The 21,665-nt window shown below is 32.4% G+C and overlaps 1 protein-coding gene across 3 annotated transcripts in view; it reads right to left on the bottom strand.

Annotated features, from left to right (window-relative positions):
- The window catches only part of LOC127867686 (atrial natriuretic peptide receptor 1-like), a 740,759-nt gene that overhangs the window by 654,096 nt on the left and 64,998 nt on the right, over window positions 1–21,665 (bottom strand). For all 3 annotated transcript variants that reach the window (XR_008043618.1, XM_052409008.1, XM_052409007.1), the window contains exon 2: window positions 1,608–2,465. Coding sequence is in view for 2 of the 3 variants with exons in the window: in XM_052409008.1 (XP_052264968.1) it covers window positions 1,608–2,414 (807 nt within the window). In the remaining variant the exon portion in view is untranslated. The remainder of the gene's footprint in view (window positions 1–1,607; window positions 2,466–21,665) is intronic.

A 21,665-nucleotide genomic window follows, 5' to 3' on the forward strand; every position in this document is an offset into this window, starting at 1 on the left:
TTACTGCGACTTCATCGCGTCCTAACGGCATCTATTGCGACCCTTCTACGACTTTGGCGTTCCTACTGCGACCCCAGTGCGTCTTAAGGGACGTATTAAGGACGCCTTGAGGACGCGCAGAGCGCCATAAACCAGGACGCTGGTTTGACGCGAGGGCAAAAAACAGCATCTTTACCGACAAAGCCATTGGCGTCCTTACTACGACAATCAGAAATTTCCGGAAACACAGTCTTAGGTTGCCGTAGGGACGGCAGTTTGGTGTGACGGGGCTATAATAGACAATATGATTGCAACGCATACCTGGGATTGGACAGGAAGGCAATCCTTATTAAAGCCCTCTACCGCATGCATCATTACATATAGAAATGATATGTACATTAATTAGGTCGGGGCACACTTATAACAATGCCCATAGGGTCCCATTATGTAACTGCTGGCTCTCATAGTAGTTTCAATGTCATCCCAATACATAAATTGTTGTATCGGTTTAAAAACAAGCATGTCTTCGGCAAATTATTGCAGTACAAAATAAACGTTCCTGCAACCTCTACCAAGTTACAGCTACCTCGGACAACAGGGAATCGGCAGTGAGATTTGGACAAAAGCAACATATTTCAAAACAACGCAATTCCAACTTTAGACTTTTAACGTGGTCCTTAATGAAATGCACACATGGAGAACAGGACATTAACAAGAATTGCTTCGATCTTAACATGGCTTTTAACTAATAGAGGAAATTAACTCTTTAGAAAAACGCACTACTATTGAATGGACCCAGGAGGGTTAAAACTGTTTTAGTGTTATGTAACTTTAAAGAAAACTTAACATTTTTAGAGCACGGAAAATGTGCCTTCATCTTATTAATCTATTTTTATCAGAAATACAACATAGGTCGATGTGAGACCAGAAATATCCCAAACACGCATTTGTATATGGCAAATGATACTCCATCTGGTGTTTTTATTATGAAAAACATAGTGTTCAAGGAAAAAACGTAGAAAAAGGACGGCCACTTTACTTTATTGCGTCACAGTGTACACAAGATTTTGTGTAAAGAATCGTTGAACATGTTTAACACATCACTTAAGTTCATATCATGCAAACAAGTCTAAATGAGCTGTTAACTCGTTGTTTTATATAATTTACGATTGATTGTATGTCGCCTTGCCTATGGAATCCAATTCCTACTGTTTTTGCGACATCTTTTGCTGCAGATTCTGTCAATAGTGTACCATTTCTACTACAAACGCTTATTAAGCGAGTATTTATACTGCAAAAATAAAACAAGGAAAGCATGTAAATGTTAATAAATTGCATTACAAATTCACGCGAAAGAGATTTGCGCTATTCACGATACTACGGATTTTATTGTTATTTTGTGTCTCTTGTTGATAATAATGATTCAGATTTGCTTATTTCTTTGTATGCCGTTTTTGTTGATGATGTTTTAGCCCGTAATGATACTTTGCATTAACACTATTGTAATAATGAGCGCTAACACATTCGTATCCCTTACCAGCATCATTAATGTAAGCCTCATAATTGGGTACGATAGGTAATTGACATGAACCAATAGTATGATAAAATGTTAAGTGATTGTTACCCACCTGTCTTGCTATAGGGGCTGCCGCATAGTCACAACAAGGTCCAAAGAGCACGTGCATTTCTTTGCGTACGTAGAACCCAATTGCCTCGTTCATACTATTCGCATTATCACATAGGGAGTCACGGAATTTCACAATTAGCCTTTTATTAAGCTTGTCGAGAGTGGGATTGACCTTTTCTATGGCAATATCTATGGCTGGCTGCACACGTTGAATTGAAAACAGCATCCTTTCGATGTAGGGTAAAACAGTGGCAATTGTAATGTTTTCAATTTCAGTTTTCAGTTTGTTGTAATTTTGCAATAGCACTGGTTTTGGCACGTTTGTTTTAACTCCCTTTGCATCGGCTGTGTCAGCACTGCGTTTGTAACGAGGTAAGGATATATTACCCTCTCTAAAGTGTGTGTTTGATTTGTTTTTCGCCATCGGAAGTGTGATGGGCGACATTAAAGTTGAGAAATCTGATTGAAATGGATAATATAATACGGAGTTGGAATGTTTTCCTGCTTGACTAGACTTCTCATATGGCCATTTCTCCCTATCTTTCGCGGAGAATTCCGTGACAGTACGCCGTAAGTTGCGCGTCTCATGCCGGGTAAATTTGCCAGCAAATTGGAAGGCTCTCGTATATCGAGTAGTATCTCTGTTATACAAATTATACAAAATTGACACATTTTGCTCTGTCTTTTGAATCCTTTTGGTTGAGAATTTTTCCAATGGCGGCGTATTGGCGGCTTGTGTAATGGACGTGTCGCACGCAATGAGTAGCGCCTGGATGAACATTCCGTATATCAACCTCGCGTATATCATGCTTATTCTACAAGGAAGTCGTCGCCGAGTCAAATTTGGGAAAGCAGAAACCTGAAAATGCAAATTGAAATTTATTTCCTAAGCGTATGGCAACAAAAATGCTATGTACACATATTGATCATATGCCCCTTTTACTTATTTGTGGTTACATATGTTCCATGCGGTATTATCTTATGCGTAAATTAATTGTAATCTATTGACAAAGTCATACCTACTGCTCACTATGTCTTAGATACAGATGCCATTGTTTGTGGAAAAAAAATCATGCGCTCAACGAACATCAGTGCTAATCTTTTTATGATTAGTATATATTAACTGTTATTTAATGGTTGACTTATCATGCTAGATAGACGTAATATTTTGCAATTGAGATTAATTTATCATTTTTTCCATGTGAACATAATTTATGCACTTTTGTAAATTATAAAATTTAATCAGAAGCTACGCCTTTGGATCATCTATTGCGTTGATATCTGGAAAACATGCTATTTTTGTTATAATTTAAGACGTGTTGATTTTTTTAAAGTATATTTTATATCCTGACGTAATATTAAACACACAATACTGATTTATTTTTTAACATATGTGCAAGATATAAACAGTATTTAATAAGAGACAACACAAATTTGTTTATTGATTTGAGACGTGCTATTGAAAAAAAGTGTTTGCATACACACATTTAAAATGCATTGACTATTTGATGAGATATTTGTGCACATTTGCATAGTACTCTATGTGAAGCTTCAACACATTTATTGTATACATCATATTTGTCTTCAAAGCAAATACACATAGAGTAAATAGAAATTAGAATATTTATTAGTCTACAACGCGTTCTTTTAAAATATAATAACTAGTAAAAACAATAGGTTTGTATGGCATGCATCATAAAGAATCACAATATTTGTTTACAGACTTACATGCTGTTATTGTATGTTTTCTGCATTTTCAAACGTGGAAAGGCCATATATAAAAATAACTCACACACATAGTTGTATGAGCATATATTTGAATCAACTACTTGTTCAACTTGTCCAGCAATTTATCATTTAATATCAACATATACTATAATTCAAATAGTTATTTTGTGCAGTGGTATTGTTAGGCGTGGGATGAACCTAACTGATCAATGAACGACGAAACGTGCAAATTGCACAATATTTTAATTTACCTTACGTGTTATATAAAGGTTTCTCCTATAATGGTACAAATGAAATTAGACGTTGCGTTTTATCCCAATGCGTCTTTGGCAATGATATCATAAGTTGACATTCGCACTGAAGGTGTGTAATAGCTTATACATTTGAGTCAAAGTTATCTACGATCAACTGACCAGGCGAAGACTCTAAATCCGAACACATATACTGGTGTAAGTATTTACGTCTCAATATAACTTCATTTAACACAACATAAATTGCATTAAGTATGCATTTAGTATGTTGCGAAAACTGCTAACTAAAAGTAGCATTGGGTAACACAGTACTGTAACGTGTACCGAAATGAAGACAGAACATAAAATAAATTCGGAATGATTGAAACATATGTATAACAATAGAGAAAACTATAACTTGCTGATAAGACTTGTTATGCCTATTAGTACTATTTATGTGTTTGTTTAATCTTGGAAAGAGCCACATACAATTAACCCTTCAGCTATATTTATATATTTTATTTCTCATGCAAATCATCAGCAACACATTATTCTCAATGACAAGCCGATTACGAAGTTGAATGTCTCTTATAATACAAAGTAATTTAATTCAGCTGGCATGAAATATACTATGAAGCTATGTCAGTGGCATTTAATAGGCGACGTGTTGAAGATTCCATAAAACATGTACCTGACATATTGATTAAACAAACCCGGATGCGTTATAAACAGAATGTAGCTAAATTCGTAAACGTTATTTTCTAAGACAGCATATACATGCGTTTGAAAGCGTAAAAATGGTGTGCATGTTTATGACATTTTACAACTCGCATTTGAGGACCACCTAGTAATGACTTTTGATAAACTATTCCAGATAACAAACAATTAATGTTTTATATACTGTGGTCAGGGCAGGAAAGCAATATGTATACCTCGTTTGAAATAGCTAGTAGGTAAAAAACTGACCATTTAGCTCGAACCCTTAACCTGCCTTTACCCACTGCGTTATATTACAGTGTAAATAGTCCACTCAATTAAATCGAGTGTTGCTTGATACCTTCAAGACACATGTTTTCGTTATATTTTAAATCATTCAACTGTTGAGCATTGTAGTTTTATTTTAACTGGGTATCGCCATTTTAAATCAAGCAACGATGTTTATGTACTTATGTCAACGATAGGTAAATTTCGCGTTCATAACCTTCAATCACATTATTCAAAGCGTTTAAAAAATAAATACATCAATGTTCAATTTATTGTTCCTTACTTGTTGATTTATTTGTACAATGGACGTTTAATACAGCGGGCGAAATTTGTAACAGCTTTGCCTCATTGCCATTGTGTGTGCTAAAGGATGGACATCTTTTGATCGAGTAAGCATGCAGTATAAATGTACAACGTACCTCAAATGTCTCTTTCATATAACATGTAACATGAATGTAATAGCAAAACGAGAATTAACAGTGATCATATAAGTATATATAAAAAAACTCCGATAAAATAAGGAGCCGATTGAGGTCCCTTATAGCATACACATATGAATGTACACACTGACAAAAAGGTTGTGCATGTATCACTAATGAATGTCTCGGTCGGTTTTGATAAACTGTGATAAACAAAAGAAAAAAGTTTTGTTCTTATTTATAGCGTTGTCCAGCTCTATTAAGTCAATTAGCATATGGTTCTCCCTGCATTTGTCAAGCACGGGTTTTGATAAAATCCATCGTTAAAGGGGCGTTTTTACAGTTTTTTGTATGTTTTGAAGTTTGTCATTAAATGCTTTATATTGATAAATGTTAACATTGGATATTGAAATCTCCAGTAAACAATCAAGAATAAAATTATTAAAATTTAAAAAAGAAAAGGGTAACCCTCAACAGGGCTCGAACCACTGACCCCTGGAGTCCTTGATTAAAATGTATCCCATTTAGACCACTCGGCCATCCTTCTGGATACAATATCACGTGTATTTTATACTTCATATAACCAATCCTCGTAGTTTCACAAAATATGACGCCAACAACAGAACTCTCCAAATTATAAGTTCATTTCGCGTTGCAACGCTTTATTAAATTCGGGTTTTTCTATCGTCAAAAGATGCATATAGTGGCTATTTTAGAGCATGGTAAATGTTCAGTATTACTTGTATCACAAATATCATTACTAAAACGAAAATTTGCGAATCTGAAACAACTTTTTGAATTTTTTCAATTTACCCAAACGTGAAAAGGTCCCTTTAATTTACTGATATAAAGTGATAAAGTGAACGCAAGAATTTCTCTCCTGGAATTTTGTCTAGAGTTTCAATATTTATATAGTTACATAAAGCCAAGAATACTTGGACAGCCACTAGAGTGTCATACGGATGTTTGATCTTGAATTAAATTAAATCAAATAAAGTACACCGTCAGCATATCCAGTCTTTTTTATTCTATTAGTTCAGCTAATTCCTATAAACAAACAGTTAGCATCTCTTTCTTTGTTTGATAAGCGAATCGGAAATTGGAATTTAAGTGAGTTCCTTTTTAGCATGTTTATTTATTTGATTGTTAAGAGCACCCGTGGTATCATAAACGAATTAAGTGTTTGGGTAAAACCAGTATCTAGATGGTTTTGATGAAAATGCATATTTAAAACGTATGAACTAAAGCATACGTGTATTATTTACAGATATATACATCATAATCAAATTGTACGTTTTTATAATATTGTTGAATGGTGTTGTTTTGGTTTTGCTATTGATGATTATTTATAATTTAACCCATTAATGCCCAGTGGACTCTCCCATCCTTCTAAATTGGATCAATTTATTTCCAAAATTAGGGGTGTCTGGTATATTTATTTCTATATTTAGAATATTTCTTACATAAATTTCTTTAAGCAAACTGCGCAGACCCAGATGAGACGCCGCATCATGCGGCGTCTCATCTGAGTCTACGCTGTTTGCAATGTCCTTTTTTCAGGACGCTAGGCATGAATGGGTTAATGTAGTTTTATATTTTATAAAACATAAGAAGAGATAGGAGTAATAAAGAAGTTATGTGAAATACATGTAATTAATTATATAGTTTTGGTATTGTAATGTAAACTATCGTATAATAAGTATTAAACAAAAACGAATGTGTATGAACAATCTAAAACATAAAATAACCAGCATGTGCCAATCAGTGTTAAAACGTACACTTTACCAACCGAATGTTTTATTGCATTTTTAATTTAAAACCATGATTCTGTTTAATGTCTATTTTATTTTATGTGAGTATTCAAAAACACAAACTGTTCTTATGTTGACATATGGGTGACGCTTGCACGTGTTAATAATGTATGAATATGGACATAAATACTGACTATGTTTGTGTGTGTGGCTCAGAACACACACCGAAGGCTTATGCCTAAGGCTTAGTTATTCCCTTGTTACGTAAGTTCCTGGTTATTGTAGAAGTTAAATACAATCGCAAACTTCAACAACTCATTCAAAACTAAGTACATTGTGTGAATTTCGTATTCAATATGAAATGGCACTGATAAAAGATGCGTTATGTACGTATTGTCCGCATGATAGGGCTGAGGACGACAAAATACTTTACAAAAGATCGAGGACGTGCGCCTTTTAAACCACATTTCCAAATAAAACTTTATATTTGAGCATATAAATCAATATTAATAAACTTTCTAGATTTACTAGAAAAGTCATTTCGAACACGTAGGCGTTCGATCAATTTGTATTCAAAACCAATTGCTGTTTACTTTAAGAGCAATGAATTATGATAATTATTTTTTTAAGATAGTATACTATTATACTTATTGATACAAATATACATTGATAGGAGCATATGGTACGTAAATTGTGTTAGTGAAACGTGATCACCAGTTAGACAATTAAAACTGCAGTAACATACGTAAACCGCGTATTGCTGCGTATATAATGCTGACTTCGACCTTTTAGGCATCTTAAACAATCACTTCGTCTAATGTCTTTTTTTATGCAATTGGTTGTTTTTTGTGTGATTATGAACGCATTTGTGAGACGTGCCGAGAAACTCAAGAACTTGGATTTGATCTGAAGATTTATTTGAATGGTGCGTCTTGAGCGACCACAAACATACTTATCATGAAAAATCACAAAGAAGACCGTGCTATGTTTATGGAAAATCAGTTTGAATTTTCAAACTAAAATTAAATAACTATTAAAAACAAATGAAATAAAAAACAGCGTGATTGAATGTGAGTATTACATACATGGCATGTTGTAATAAAATTACATTTTTTCTTAAAAATATGCACATGGTTTTTAAAGTCAGAATTGTCTTGAATATTGCAGAATGAGTTTGTATTCTAAAACCTATATATATTTTCAAATTGTAAAAAAAACAACAACACAATCATTTAAAGCTAAAACTCTAAAGATATGTCTTGATGAGCAAGATACAATATCTGCATGCAGTTTTTAAGCTTATTAAAGGTCCTTGGGCACTGTACTTATCACTTTTCCCACATACTTTCAAGTTGCAATGCTTTTCGATTTCGCGATATGCTCCGGATGCGAGATAACTTAAACAAACAAAAGGCATGGTGTTGTAAAAAATCTAAGTTAAAGAGGCTTAGCTTTTGTAATTTTTAATATGGTGATAACAATCACATATCAAAAGGAACATTCTCTGTGATATTTAATGCTGTTCGTTGACAAGTGCAGAAGAACGCTTTAAAACATATCGTGATATGCCCGGACGCAATTTAAATTCAAAAGAGGCATGGTGAAATCGAATATCTTAGCTGAACAAGGGCAAAAGCTTTCATTATTGTTAACGCATGATGATGACGATCAAATATCATGAGGAATATTGCAAGTTCTCTGTATGGACAAGTATGGAAGAACGCCCCCGGAGAGTTTTGGTCTACGGACCGACGGACACACAGGCGGCATGACAGACAGACGGACCGACGTCCATGGCGAATCCTGCATTACAGGGAGATTATACGATTTTTATATGTGCTAAATGGTAATATATTGATAAAAATATGTAGCAATAGCACAAAATGGGCAAGACAAATCATACATTGACGACGAATTTCATAAAATGCAGCAAAGACAAATTAGCGCCCCGAGCCGATTGTGACGAAGATATTTCGTACATAGTTTCCTACAATAACCGAAGCATTCGTTTTATTATTAGGATCGGAGTAAGTGTTCGTGTGTCGTATGAATAGATATCTTTGCAGGAAATTAAAACGATCCGTACAACTAAATTTAGATTCACATCGTACATGCATGATATACATGCTGGCGAATTCGAATGTACAGACACATTTTCGCTTTCAGAATTAAATATCTGGCTTATTTCGCATTTTTCGCATGTTCTTCTTAACTTTTATTTTAATTAATATTGCAATATATGTATAATAAGTTTTTTTTACACTTTTTATAAAAATTCATAAATATTTGACAAAATCGTATAATCTTCCTTTAACCCTTTACTACGTTCAGTAGAAATAAAGATGTTTTATATTCAATATCGGTCACAAACACCCTAGTAATGCATGTGCGTGTCCTAACATAAAGAATCACACTCGTATAGAGTTCTGAGAGCTTGTTTCAATCGAGTTGGTTGTGTGAAGTGGTGTGCTGATTTACCCAGCCAATAAGGTTGATACACGTCCCACAAGTACCATGATATTACTAAACTATTCCCTTTTTCCTATTTTTCTGCATATTTTAGTGCCAAAATAGTACGGTATGTCTAGTGTTTTCCCAAATCTACGTGACGACTATATAAGGCTATGTCTTAATCTCTTGTGTAAAATACACCATTTTGTTCTAGATCAAAAGATTAATGACAAAGTCGACCGAACATTAATTTTGTAAAGTCAAATGAAAATAGATCGGCTGCATGTTGATACGGAAAGAGACAACGCTAGTTACCAATATGTTGTTTCGTGTCGCGAGTGTTGAATACTCTACATATTGATTGTAGAAAAAAAGCGCCACATGCATATAATTAAAATATTTTGTTCATTTCCGTACTTTCACGTGGGGCTCTTTTTATATCAAACATGTACGATTATTACAATAAACCTTAACGCTTTGCACTGCCAAATATGAACACGTTGTTGTTTTTTAAGACAAATAACAACCACTATGTATTCAACCTTCTATCCATCGACAATGACACGGTGTTCAATATTACAAAGATGACAAATTTGACTCGTTCAATTTGTAGTACAACGCAGAGCTCTCTTAAGGTGAAAAACGCAGATAGCGCTGTCATTTATCATTTGTAAAATTTGTTTGGTCAAATTTATTCGCATGAATCAACGAATAGAATTGACCTCAACAAGGCTAACCAAGACCCTCTCCTTCATACAAACTTAAAAACAGCAAAGGTGATAGCCTTTAACGCAATCAACAATGCATCACCAAACACCGCCCAAATAAACACAATAGACGCCTTTTAAAAGGGAAGGTTCCTATACGTAATGGCTTATCCTGCGACGTGTGTCGAAAACACCAAGACAGCAACACATCATGCGCGTTTCATTTACTGTAAATTGCGAGACACTTTTGGCATCGTTCAAGTTCACGCCCATTATCGTCGACAGAACCAATTTCCTTCCGCTATGATTGATGTCGAGTATGTAGAACTAATAAGGGGCACGCTTATTGCCTTTACAGAAGAGGACGAAATCGATCGGAATTGTTTGTATATTTAAAGTTGGTGCATATTGAATGTATGAATAACATATTTTATCGGGATTCATCAACGTTTACACTTTAATATCATAGAAGTACGATGTAAAAAACAATATTTCTCAGTTAAAATACATTAACAAAAATGGTATGCACCATGTATAAACATCTACGTTTATTACATCGCATTGATCGTAGTTTCATCCAGTGTTATAAGTCACATAATGTTTTGATGTACACATTAAGCAATGTTGAATGTTAACATTAAGTGGACAGTCTCACCACGTTGATAAAATGGTAAACGTGTGATCTATTCACAATTAAAGATGGCAGTCGAAGTTATTGCATTATTTGAAAAGGCCACTCCAAATTGATTTGTTGGTCTATGGATTAAAAACAAAAGTTGAAGAGGCGAGCGAATTTTTTTTTTTGAAAACAGGAAAATTATCGAGCGAGCGAAGAACGAAGAATAAAAAGAAATCACATTTCGATAGAAAAATATTGCATTATCAAGAGATACAGGTTTAAACAGCTATATTTTACATTCAAATCAATTCTTATACAAAGAATATATATCGACCTCATATTCATAGGAGTAAGTTGCATATGACATTTGATCACGAAATATACATGTAAACCATATGATTGAAGTGAGGGACCATGTTTACCTAGTGCTGCTCCTATTTGTTTGAAGTTTTAAAGAGTGAAAGCTGTGAAAAGCTATACCATGTTGCAAGCTGTGAAAAGGTACACCATCTTGCAATAACACTTGAAGAGGGACAATCATCAAAATGATGCTGACGGACAGTCGGCCAAAGGTCATGCATATAATCCATTGTCGCTACCTTATTTTAAAAGGAGCCTATCGATGGCTAGTACGGTATTGTATTTTTTCTGAAATAAATGTATACATTACAAAAAACTTATTTGATGTTTCTGTAATACACGGACCTAGCTGTTAAACATGCTCCGTCAACCATGTATTTTAAAAATGATAAAATGTTGCCCCTGTGAAACTTTTAGAACAAGCATTTAATGATTTTATGTTTATTTTTTGTTCACTCAAAATTGTGTTATATGAAAAATGTGCATACATATAGGGACATTCCGTCCATATGCCCATTTAATGAAGAAAAAGTATTAAAACAAAACTTACGTCATGTTTTCCGATGTTGTTTGAATTTGAACATGCTTCAACGGTATTTGCTGATAGATGCATGTTAGAACGTAAACAAACACATTCAAATAAGTCACAGAACGTAAAAGATGTGTTTATATTTTTAAGGGTTGGCTGCAGCAACTTTTCACCGCAATTTGTTAAAACGGTCACGACAGCGAAACATGTACTGCTCGCGCAGGAAGCGATTTTTTCTGGTCGTCTCGATCGAACTTTTAAGCGTCTGCAGTTAACAGTTGAAAGGTTACGTTACGAAACACTATATTTATCACTCGATCAGAGTCAAAATCGTTTCTGATATATCGCGTTTTTTTTCTTTCACAAATTAAACAAATACATGCGCTATAGTTACAGAAGGACACAAAAAATGAGAGCGAGCGGTAAATTTTTTTTATTCCATTTTAAAAAAATAGGTGCGGCAAATCCGACGACCAACATATCAATTTGGAGTGGCCTAACGCTTTCCCGCTAAATGAGACCATTTCATATAAAGTGCATGCTGTCAATCAGTCGCGCATCATCGCCAATAAATCTTAATTTTAAAGAAAAAAAATCATTCTATGATGCGCTCGTTTATATTCGAACGAACTATTTTATGCCATCATTTTTGAAGAGAAAAAAAGCTCATACATTGCTGACTTACAAGATGTATATAAAGTGAACTATGAAAAATTTGGGGGTTACAACAAACAATTATAGATAATGGTTATTTGTGGGTTATAAAACAAAATCATAGATAATGATTATACTAGTATCTTTTTCTATTTGGTTTAAAATAATCGGCCAATATAATATTATTTACAGTAGGTGCGGCAAATCCGACGACCAACATATCAATTTGGAGTGGCCTAACGCTTTCCCGCTAAATGAGACCATTTCATATAAAGTGCATGCTGTCAATCAGTCGCGCATCATCGCCAATAAATCTTAATTTTAAAGAAAAAAAAATCATTCTATGATGCGCTCGTTTATATTCGAACGAACTATTTTATGCCATCATTTTTGAAGAGAAAAAAAGCTCATACATTGCTGACTTACAAGATGTATATAAAGTGAACTATGAAAAATTTGGGGGTTACAACAAACAATTATAGATAATGGTTATTTGTGGGTTATAAAACAAAATCATAGATAATGATTATACTAGTATCTTTTTCTATTTGGTTTAAAATAATCGGCCAATATAATATTATTTACAGTAGAAAAAAAATCGTTCCATGTAACTTCATTATGTGCCTTTTACACTGAAATTACCGACGCCCTTTGATGCTTTGCATCAATACTTATCTTGTATATATATATATATATATATATATATATATATATATATATATATATATATATATATATATATATATATAATTATATAAAAGCAATATCGTGACATCAGTTTACATGGCCAAATCATGTTGGTCATTGTCAATACGGCAACGTATGGCAATACTTAAGAGAACACAAAAATGTACTTTGACAATTTATTATCTACAACATGAAGGTTTATTATATGGGGTTTACCATTATTCCATATCTAATAAATGCGATACACATCGACGTTAATTCCAAGTTATTAGTGTTTTACCTTTTGAAATGATGTCGATTTTCGAATATTGGTTCTTTTCATGTTCACAAACAATTTTTCTTAAATTTCATTTTTGACATAACTGCGTAATGTTTTATTTTATTTTCTGTTTTGAAGGTGCAAACAAAACAAATGCGTATGCAAATTTTAAGCGCAAATGTATATGTTTATGATGTTTTGCGATAATCTTCAAATAAACAGTTCGATAATATATGTTTTATTTTATTTATTTTACTTCGTGTTTTATGCAATCAAATACACATTTTATCATTAATGTGTATACATGTTAAACTTAAATTTTAAGTAACATTACTATTCAAATTCAACGAAAATTTCGTACAATGGTTCGTAAAATAAACGTAACCAATATAAAATCAGTGTTCCTTATGGCAATTTCCGAAATTTCAACGTCAGATATGGTCTGGTCGAATAGATGTTTGTAGATACAAAATGCTCGTTTTTATTATTGTTTTGCATATCTATTCGTACGACACATGAACACTAACATGGTGTTCGTGTGTCGTATGAATATATATATTCGCGGGAATTAATTGTGGCCACAAATAAATGATAACAAGCATTTTGTATCTACAAAAATCTATGTAATCATACCACATCTAGCGTTGAAATTATGGCTATTGCTATAAGGATCACTGACTGTAAAGGTGTTAACTTTATAGTACGAAATACTTTACGCAATTTTCGTTGATTTTGAGCGTTATAGAGACTTTAACACAAATGTGACGATACGTAGTACAGTTTGATAATCAAGAAAATGAGAGGTTGTGATTGAAAAAAGCTTAACTAGTATTTCGACAAAGCTTTTCTTTATCAGGTGAACTGTTTGTTTGAGAGATATAACGACACTACATTTTGGCCACACAGTATGACTTCAAGTTAAACATTTATGCCTAGTGGACTCTCCCATCCTTCTTAATTGGATCAATTTATTTTCAAAATGAGGGATGTCAAGTATATTTATTTCTATATTTTAAATATTTCTTACAGAAATTCATTTAAGCAAACAGCACAGACCCTGATGAGACGCCGCATCGGCGTCTCATCTGGGTCTACGCTGTTTGACAAGGCCTTTTTTTAGACGCTAGGCATAAATGGGTTAAACATTGATCTATAGTGAGATTTTAGATCAGCATATTTGAAAAAAAACCATAACAAATTTTTTTTTTCTGATTTTTTAGCACAAAGCAGTTTTATAAATAATGAATGTATTTACTTAGGACACTTATAGTAATATTATGGGCATCTAACAGTTTATAGGTGTCTATCGCAACCGTTGTTTATATTTGGTGTTTTCACTTCATATACACTTATATTTGTTAATGCAGCATCAACATACTAAAACAATATCCCGGAAAGAGAAAAATAATGCATTTGAATATCAACCGTACTTTCGACAACTGATCACGCATGTACAATGTGAACCTAAATTTAGTTTTAGTGCGGATTCGTTTATACGACACAAAGACAAAATTTTGTTTTACGGATTATTTCGGCTTACAGGACTGGGTGAGTCACGTAAAATAACGAATATAAAATATTTTTTTATAAACAACTGGTTGCAAGATAAGTTGCAGATAATTGGTCTGTAACCACATTTTAACTTACTCTTTTGACCTGTGCATTCTGTTCAGCTCAATTCAACAGTGAAAAATGCCCATAATATCACTTAAAACAATAATAAACATAGTTTTGGTACATTGAATGTACTAACGTAACATTTTCATTCAGCTAAAATTACAAAAGATAGTGTATATATTATGCCATGCTCATTCATAGCACTGTACTTCGAATGTGTTTGAACCATTGCTTCTCCTTTCAGTTAAACGATACAATATACTGTTTGTTTTTTAGGCTTACCAATGATTAAATCCACAGAATGTGTTCCGATTAAAAAGAATGACACGAATGTTATACCTTAAACGAAGTGTAATTGCCACGCGTAACAGAATAATTTCACTGAAAAAAGAAAGTTAACCTCCAGTTATGTAGGAGGATCCTTATGCAAGAAACGATTCCGTATCCACGCGTTGTTTATGGATTGCTTTGAAGTCCAAATTAAAAAAGATAATTAAACCGTGTTCCTTTAAATATTTAATACAAACAATATGTAACCACTTCATATAAAGACCTATCAGATATGAACACGTATATTAACAATCTCCCAAATCTAATATACGATTCTTGATTTAAGATCATGCATTTATTATCGGCAGGCAAATCTTTGATATTTGATACGAATCTAGCTGTAAGTAACCCTGGTTCCAAATATTCAATCAATAGCTGCAAATGACAAGTCCGCGACAATTGAAAACCGTTGACGTCAAAAGCACAATAATGTATTGGTCTTACCATCACTGTTGCAGCCAAATTCAAGCTAATCCTTATGTTTTGCGTTAACATTGATTCGAGGTAAAATTACACTATAGCGTTAAAAAAAACCTCTTTCAAACAGTCGCATCATCGAACTAGAAAAAACTATGTTTATCTGTATGTATTGTTTTTCCAGCTTCAATGTACAATATATTTATGCTTACTGCTCAAACATATCTTTTTTGTTTAAGTTGTTTAATGTTTATTTGGTAATTTGTTATTTAATTTTGATTTCATTGAATTTTCCATAAAACTGCATTTCATGTTATATTGTAATTGTTCATGGGCATACACACAAATCATTTCATTATTTTAGTAATACAGTTGTAGATACCAGCTTACATATCGTTATGGCGAGTGTAGAATATACACCATATTCAGTGAGCTAAATACCTGCACTAGCGTATTGTAGTGTCCCTTTATAAACAATTCATTACATTAATACACACAGTGTATAAACAAATTGTATCATACCCGGATGTTGCGATGTGATTGTCATGGCGCAACGGCAATATTTACATACCGCTGTTAATTTTGATACAAATCAATGGATTAATACTGCAAACAAGTAAGTAAACTATGTACTTTAGATGTCGTAGAGAATTAAGTTTGCCTTGAGAACATATAAATCCGCTTCGAAGAAGTTGTTGTTTATGAATACATTGAAAATCACCGAAGAAAACTGGAAAACACATGTAGCTCTATACTAAAATATCATTTTTTGTCTAAAATCTGTTTCGAAATATACATATTTGTGTATGTAATATATTGCAATTGAAGTCAAAGAACTGTTATGATACATATAATCTATCGGCAATTTGAATATACTAAGATATTTATTAAAATAATCAAGATGTTTTTTTTTAAATGACTGTATCATATATAACAGTGATGCTGTATCATTGATTGCGATTACATTAAATGCATACTGTATCAATTATTGGATAAATCTATGCCGATTTTGCAGACTTTGTATCATTGATTGGTCGAATATTCACATAAGTCACAAATATGGTTAACTGAAGAGCTTAAACTTATTCCATATACATCTTCGTTGTAACTCATGTCCAGCACATTGTTATTGCTGTCCTTTGGTTGGTTGATGGGGGACATGTTTTTACTCATGTCAAGTGGTGTTTCAGCAAAGATAGTTTTCATAGGAGTTGACGTGCAATTTACCGTAGCAAAACTACCGTCCAAGCCAAAAACTTCTATTGACTCGTACGCAATGTTTCTGTAAAATAGCAATAATTTAGTTCTATATTAATGTTTCCCAAGAAATGCAGAGAGTTAATATAAATCACCACAATAATCATTACTAGAACTCCCATCATGATGAAGAGCATCATCGTCATCATCAGTAAAGTTGTTATCATCATTAGCAATAGCAACACCACCAGCGGCAGCATAAACTGTTTGTACTGGTAATCTGTGTTAAAGTGATATTATTAGTGGGGTCATATGGTGAAATGATTGTTCACTTTTTGATAAAAGCAACAAACTTGGCACAATTTTAGATTTAAGTATTTTATTCAATTTTAGCTATAGACCCATCTCCAATTTTCAAGATGGCCGCCATTTTCAAGATGGCCGCCAAACTTTAGGAAATTACATGTTACTGCCATATTTGATTAAAATATTCTGTTTTTGGCATTAAATTTAGCTGTTTTATGTTATTAATTAATTAAAATATGTTTCTACATGAAAAAAATGAATTAAATATTGCATATAAGTCAAAATGGCTTCCAAAATGGCCTTCTAAAGTACAACAAAATAGGATTTTCCACCTCAAATCCATTATTTCATAACTCATTGAATGTATGTTATGTAAGCAAGTGTTTTTCTTCTTTTTTTGTATTTACAGATACCTTCATTTGTATAATATGCTCAACATATTGTGTCAGTCCTTAAATAAAGAAATAAATGCATTCAACGAGTTCACACTTCCAGACCTTAACGCTGCCTTAAAATCTAACCGCGGTCACATCCTCCACCACATATGGTGCTTGTATTCAGTTGAATTTATCACTTTTTGATAACAGCAACACACTTTGATCATTGGTTGTTTAAAGTATTTAAGACAAAATAGGCTATGGACCCAATTCATATTTTTCAAAATGGCCGCCATTTTCAAAATGGCCGCCAACCTATCAAAAAAGGAGAAAATATCGAGGTGCTGATTTTGTGTTGCGATCTTTTACAAATCAAATGAAATATTACAATACTTTATTACTAATTATGCTGATAATAAAAAATCTTTGCAAGAAAAACATTTATAATAAGTATATTGTTAATTTTGTACTTTTTGTAAGGTCAAAAGGTCATTTTTTTTGGGGGGGAATTATGCTTTTTTGGCAAATATTCATTTACTTTAATATTAAATAAATCCATAAAGCAGACTATCATGGTCCGAGAGCGCAGGTGTTTATTGCAAGTTTTGAGGCCAAGAATTTTTGTTCATATTTGAAAAGAGAATTTTATGTCCTTCCAGAAAACCCATTTCTTAAGTGTCACAGCCGTGCATATCAATGATTTTTTTTTTGTAAAATCACTCAAAATCTAAAGTTTTCCGTCTGATTTCTGGAACAATTAAATAAAAAGACATTTTCAGTCATGGGAATTTACCCAGGGTTTCAGTTTTGGGGTATTAAATAGGTATCAGAAACCTTTCTGATAATTCAGTAAAACAAATAATTTTCCATGTAATTTTTTAAAGGGAAAAAACCACCAAATTTTGCATTTTATTTTTGCAAATTTGACCATTTTTCAAATTTTAATTCTGCGAAATCTTTTACCAAGTTAACAATTTCCAACATATTTGTCTTATCAGTGTTTTAAAAACACACATATGGTCTCTTTGTCTCATTCCAACAAAAACTTTTTTTTATCAACATCTATTAGTGATTTTGGGTGGAAATGAATAAAATCACACATACAACTGTTGATTTCTGGAATAATTTGATTTAATTAGATTTATAAGACATGTTATCATTATAATAATCAAATATTGTTCGCATATATAGTTCCTCAAATTTTAACTCAACTGAAATAATTTTTAAAATAGTAGTCTAACTGTTGTATTAAAAACACACAAAAGGGTTTCCTGATTTAATTGAAACATGAACATTTTTGAATGACGACTTTTAGTGAGATTTCAGGAACAATATACGAAATCAAACACAAAACTGCAGATTTCTGGAATAATTTGATATAGTTAGATTTATAACACATGTGTTCACGATAATGATAAAAACTGTTCGTCTTTGTACATATGCGTATAACATAGCTCAAAACAAAACATTCCAATGAGTACAGTGTACTGTGTACATGAAAATTCGTCATTCAAAAATGTTCATGTTTCAATTAAATCAGGAAACACTTTTGTGTGTTTTTAATACAATAGTTAGACTACTATTTTGAAAATTATTTCAGTTGAGTAAAAATTCGAGGAACTAAAACCTGAAAAATAGACTAAAACAGTTAAAATTTAGTGTTTTTTAACCTACATAAACTGTAACAAATAGTGGTTTTGACCTATAATAACACTGCGGTCATTTCATTGTTTGTTTAGAGTGATCTTATTTGCATTGTTTGTTTAGATTGATCTTATATGCAATTGTATATATGCGAACAATATTTGATTATTATAATGATCACATGTCTTATAAATCTTATTTAATCAAATTATTCCAGAAATCAGCAGTTTTGTGTGTGATTGTATTCATTTCAACCCAAAATCACTAGTATGTGTTGATAAAAAAAGTCGTTGTTGGAATGAAACAAGGAGGTCATATGTGTGTTTTTAAAACACTGATTAGACAAATATGTTTGAAATTGTTAACTTTGTAAAAGATTTCGCAGAATTAAAATTAGAAAAATGGTCAAATTTGCAAAAATAAAATGCGAAATTTGGTGGTTTTTCCCTTAAAAAAATTACATGGAAAATTATATGTTTAACTGAATTATCAGAAAGGTTTCTGATACCTATTTACTACCCCAAAACTGAAACCCTGGGTAAAATCCCATGACTGAAAATGTCTATTTATTAAATGATTCCAGAAATCAGAGGGAAAACTTTAGATTTTGAGTGATTTCACCCAAAAAATCATTGATATGCACGGCTGTGACACTTAAGAAATGGGTTTTCTGGAAGGATATAAAATTCTCTTTTCAAATATACACAAAATGGCATCGACACTTGCAATAAACACCTGCGCTCTCGGACCATGATAATCTGCTTTATGGATTTATTTATTATTAAAGTAAATGAATATTTGCCAAAAAAGCATAATTCCCCCCCAAAAAATGACCTTTTGACCTTACAAAAAGTACAAAATTAACAAAATACTTATAATAAATGTTTTTCTTGCAAAGATTTTTGATTATCAGCATAATTAGTAATAAAGTATTGTAATATTTTATTTGATTTGTAAAAGACTGCAACAAAAAATCAGCACCTCGATATTTTCTCCTTTTTTTGATAGGTTGGCGGCCATTTTGAAAAATATGAATTGGGTCCATAGCCTATTTTGTCTTAAATACTTTAAACTACCAATGATCAAAGTGTATTGCTTTTATCAAAAAGTGAACAATTCCACTGAATACAAGCACCATATGTGGCGGAGGATGTGACCGCGGTTAGATTTTAAGGCAGCTTTAAGGTCTGGAAGAGTGAACTCGTTGAATGCAGTTATTTCTTTATTTTAGGACTGAAACAATATGTTGAGAATACTATGCAAATGAAGATATCTGTAAATACAATAAAGGAAAAAACTTGCTTGTTTAACAGACGTTCTTTGAATATTGAAATTATAGATTGGAGTAGGAAATTCCTATTTTTGGTACTTTAGGCGGCCACTTTGGAAGCCATTTTGACTTATATGCAATATTTAATGCATTTTTTTTTCATGTAGAAACATATTTTAATTTATTTATAACATAAAACAGCTAATTTCAATGCCAAAAAACAGAATATTTTAATCAAATATGGCAGTAACATGTAATTTCCTAAATTTTGGCGGCCATCTTGGTGGCCATCTTGAAAATGGCGGCCATCTTGAAAATTGGAGATGGGTCCATAGCTAAAAATAAATAAAATACTTTAATCTACAAATGTGCCAAGTTTGTTGCTTTTATCAAAAAGTGAACAATTCCACTGAATTCAAGCACCATATGATCCCGCTATATGGGCTTCTAACAGTTTATAGGTGTCTATCGCAACCGTTGTTTATTTTTAGTGTTTTCACTTCATATACACTTATATTTGTTAATGCAGCATCAACATACTAGAACAATATCCCAGAAAGAGAAAAATAATGCATTTGAATATCAACCGTACTTTCGTTTGACAACTGATCACGCATGTACATTGTGAACCTAAATTTAGTTTTAGTGCAGATTTGTTAACACGACACAAAGACACAATTTTGTTTTACGGATCAATTTGGCTTACAGGACTGGGTGGGTCACGTAAAATATCGGATATAAAATATGTTTTTATAAACAACTGATAGCAAGATGAGTTGCAGATAATTAGTCAGTAACCACCTTTTAACTTACTATTTTGACATGTTAATTCTTTTCAGCTCAATTCAACAGTGAAAAATGCCCAAAATATCACTTTAAATTACGTATGACCTGAGAGAGAAACAATAAACGATATTTTTTTTCAACTTTCAAATGAAAGGGTAACTTTGATTTTGGATGATTAAGAATTCAACTTTATAATAAAAGGGTAACTTTGATTTTGGACGATAAAGAATTTGCATTAATTTTCCAAAACACAGGTACATGTATATAATGTACAGTTACGTGTGCGAATTACTGAAATTCCGTCTTACTATAGGCCATGCAACAGTGGCTATATCATGAATGGATATAACTATAGAACGAAGTTTCAGCTATAATAAAATTGAAATAAATAACGGACAAAAATACCTGCAAATGATATTCGTTAAACCGAAAAGAGTATATTACAAAATCTCCACAGTATCTTCACTTTTATTAACCAACAATTGTACATGCATGTGTGTGCCAGCTCTATTTATAGAAAACATATTATAACGTTGTTTCTTATAAAGACTAACCGTCAGTGTTAAACATATGTAATCAATGAAGTGAATGAAACTGTTTCGTAGTTGTTTAAACATTCAGGAGGACGAAATAATGACATGTTAACTTTAATCACATATTGAAAATCCCAATAATTGATTCATAATAATCGCTATAATCATACAAATGATTGATTCAGTTTATGCAATAACTGATAC

Source organism: Dreissena polymorpha, chromosome 2, assembly GCF_020536995.1.
Source record: "Dreissena polymorpha isolate Duluth1 chromosome 2, UMN_Dpol_1.0, whole genome shotgun sequence".
Classification (NCBI taxonomy): Eukaryota; Metazoa; Mollusca; class Bivalvia; order Myida; family Dreissenidae; genus Dreissena; species Dreissena polymorpha.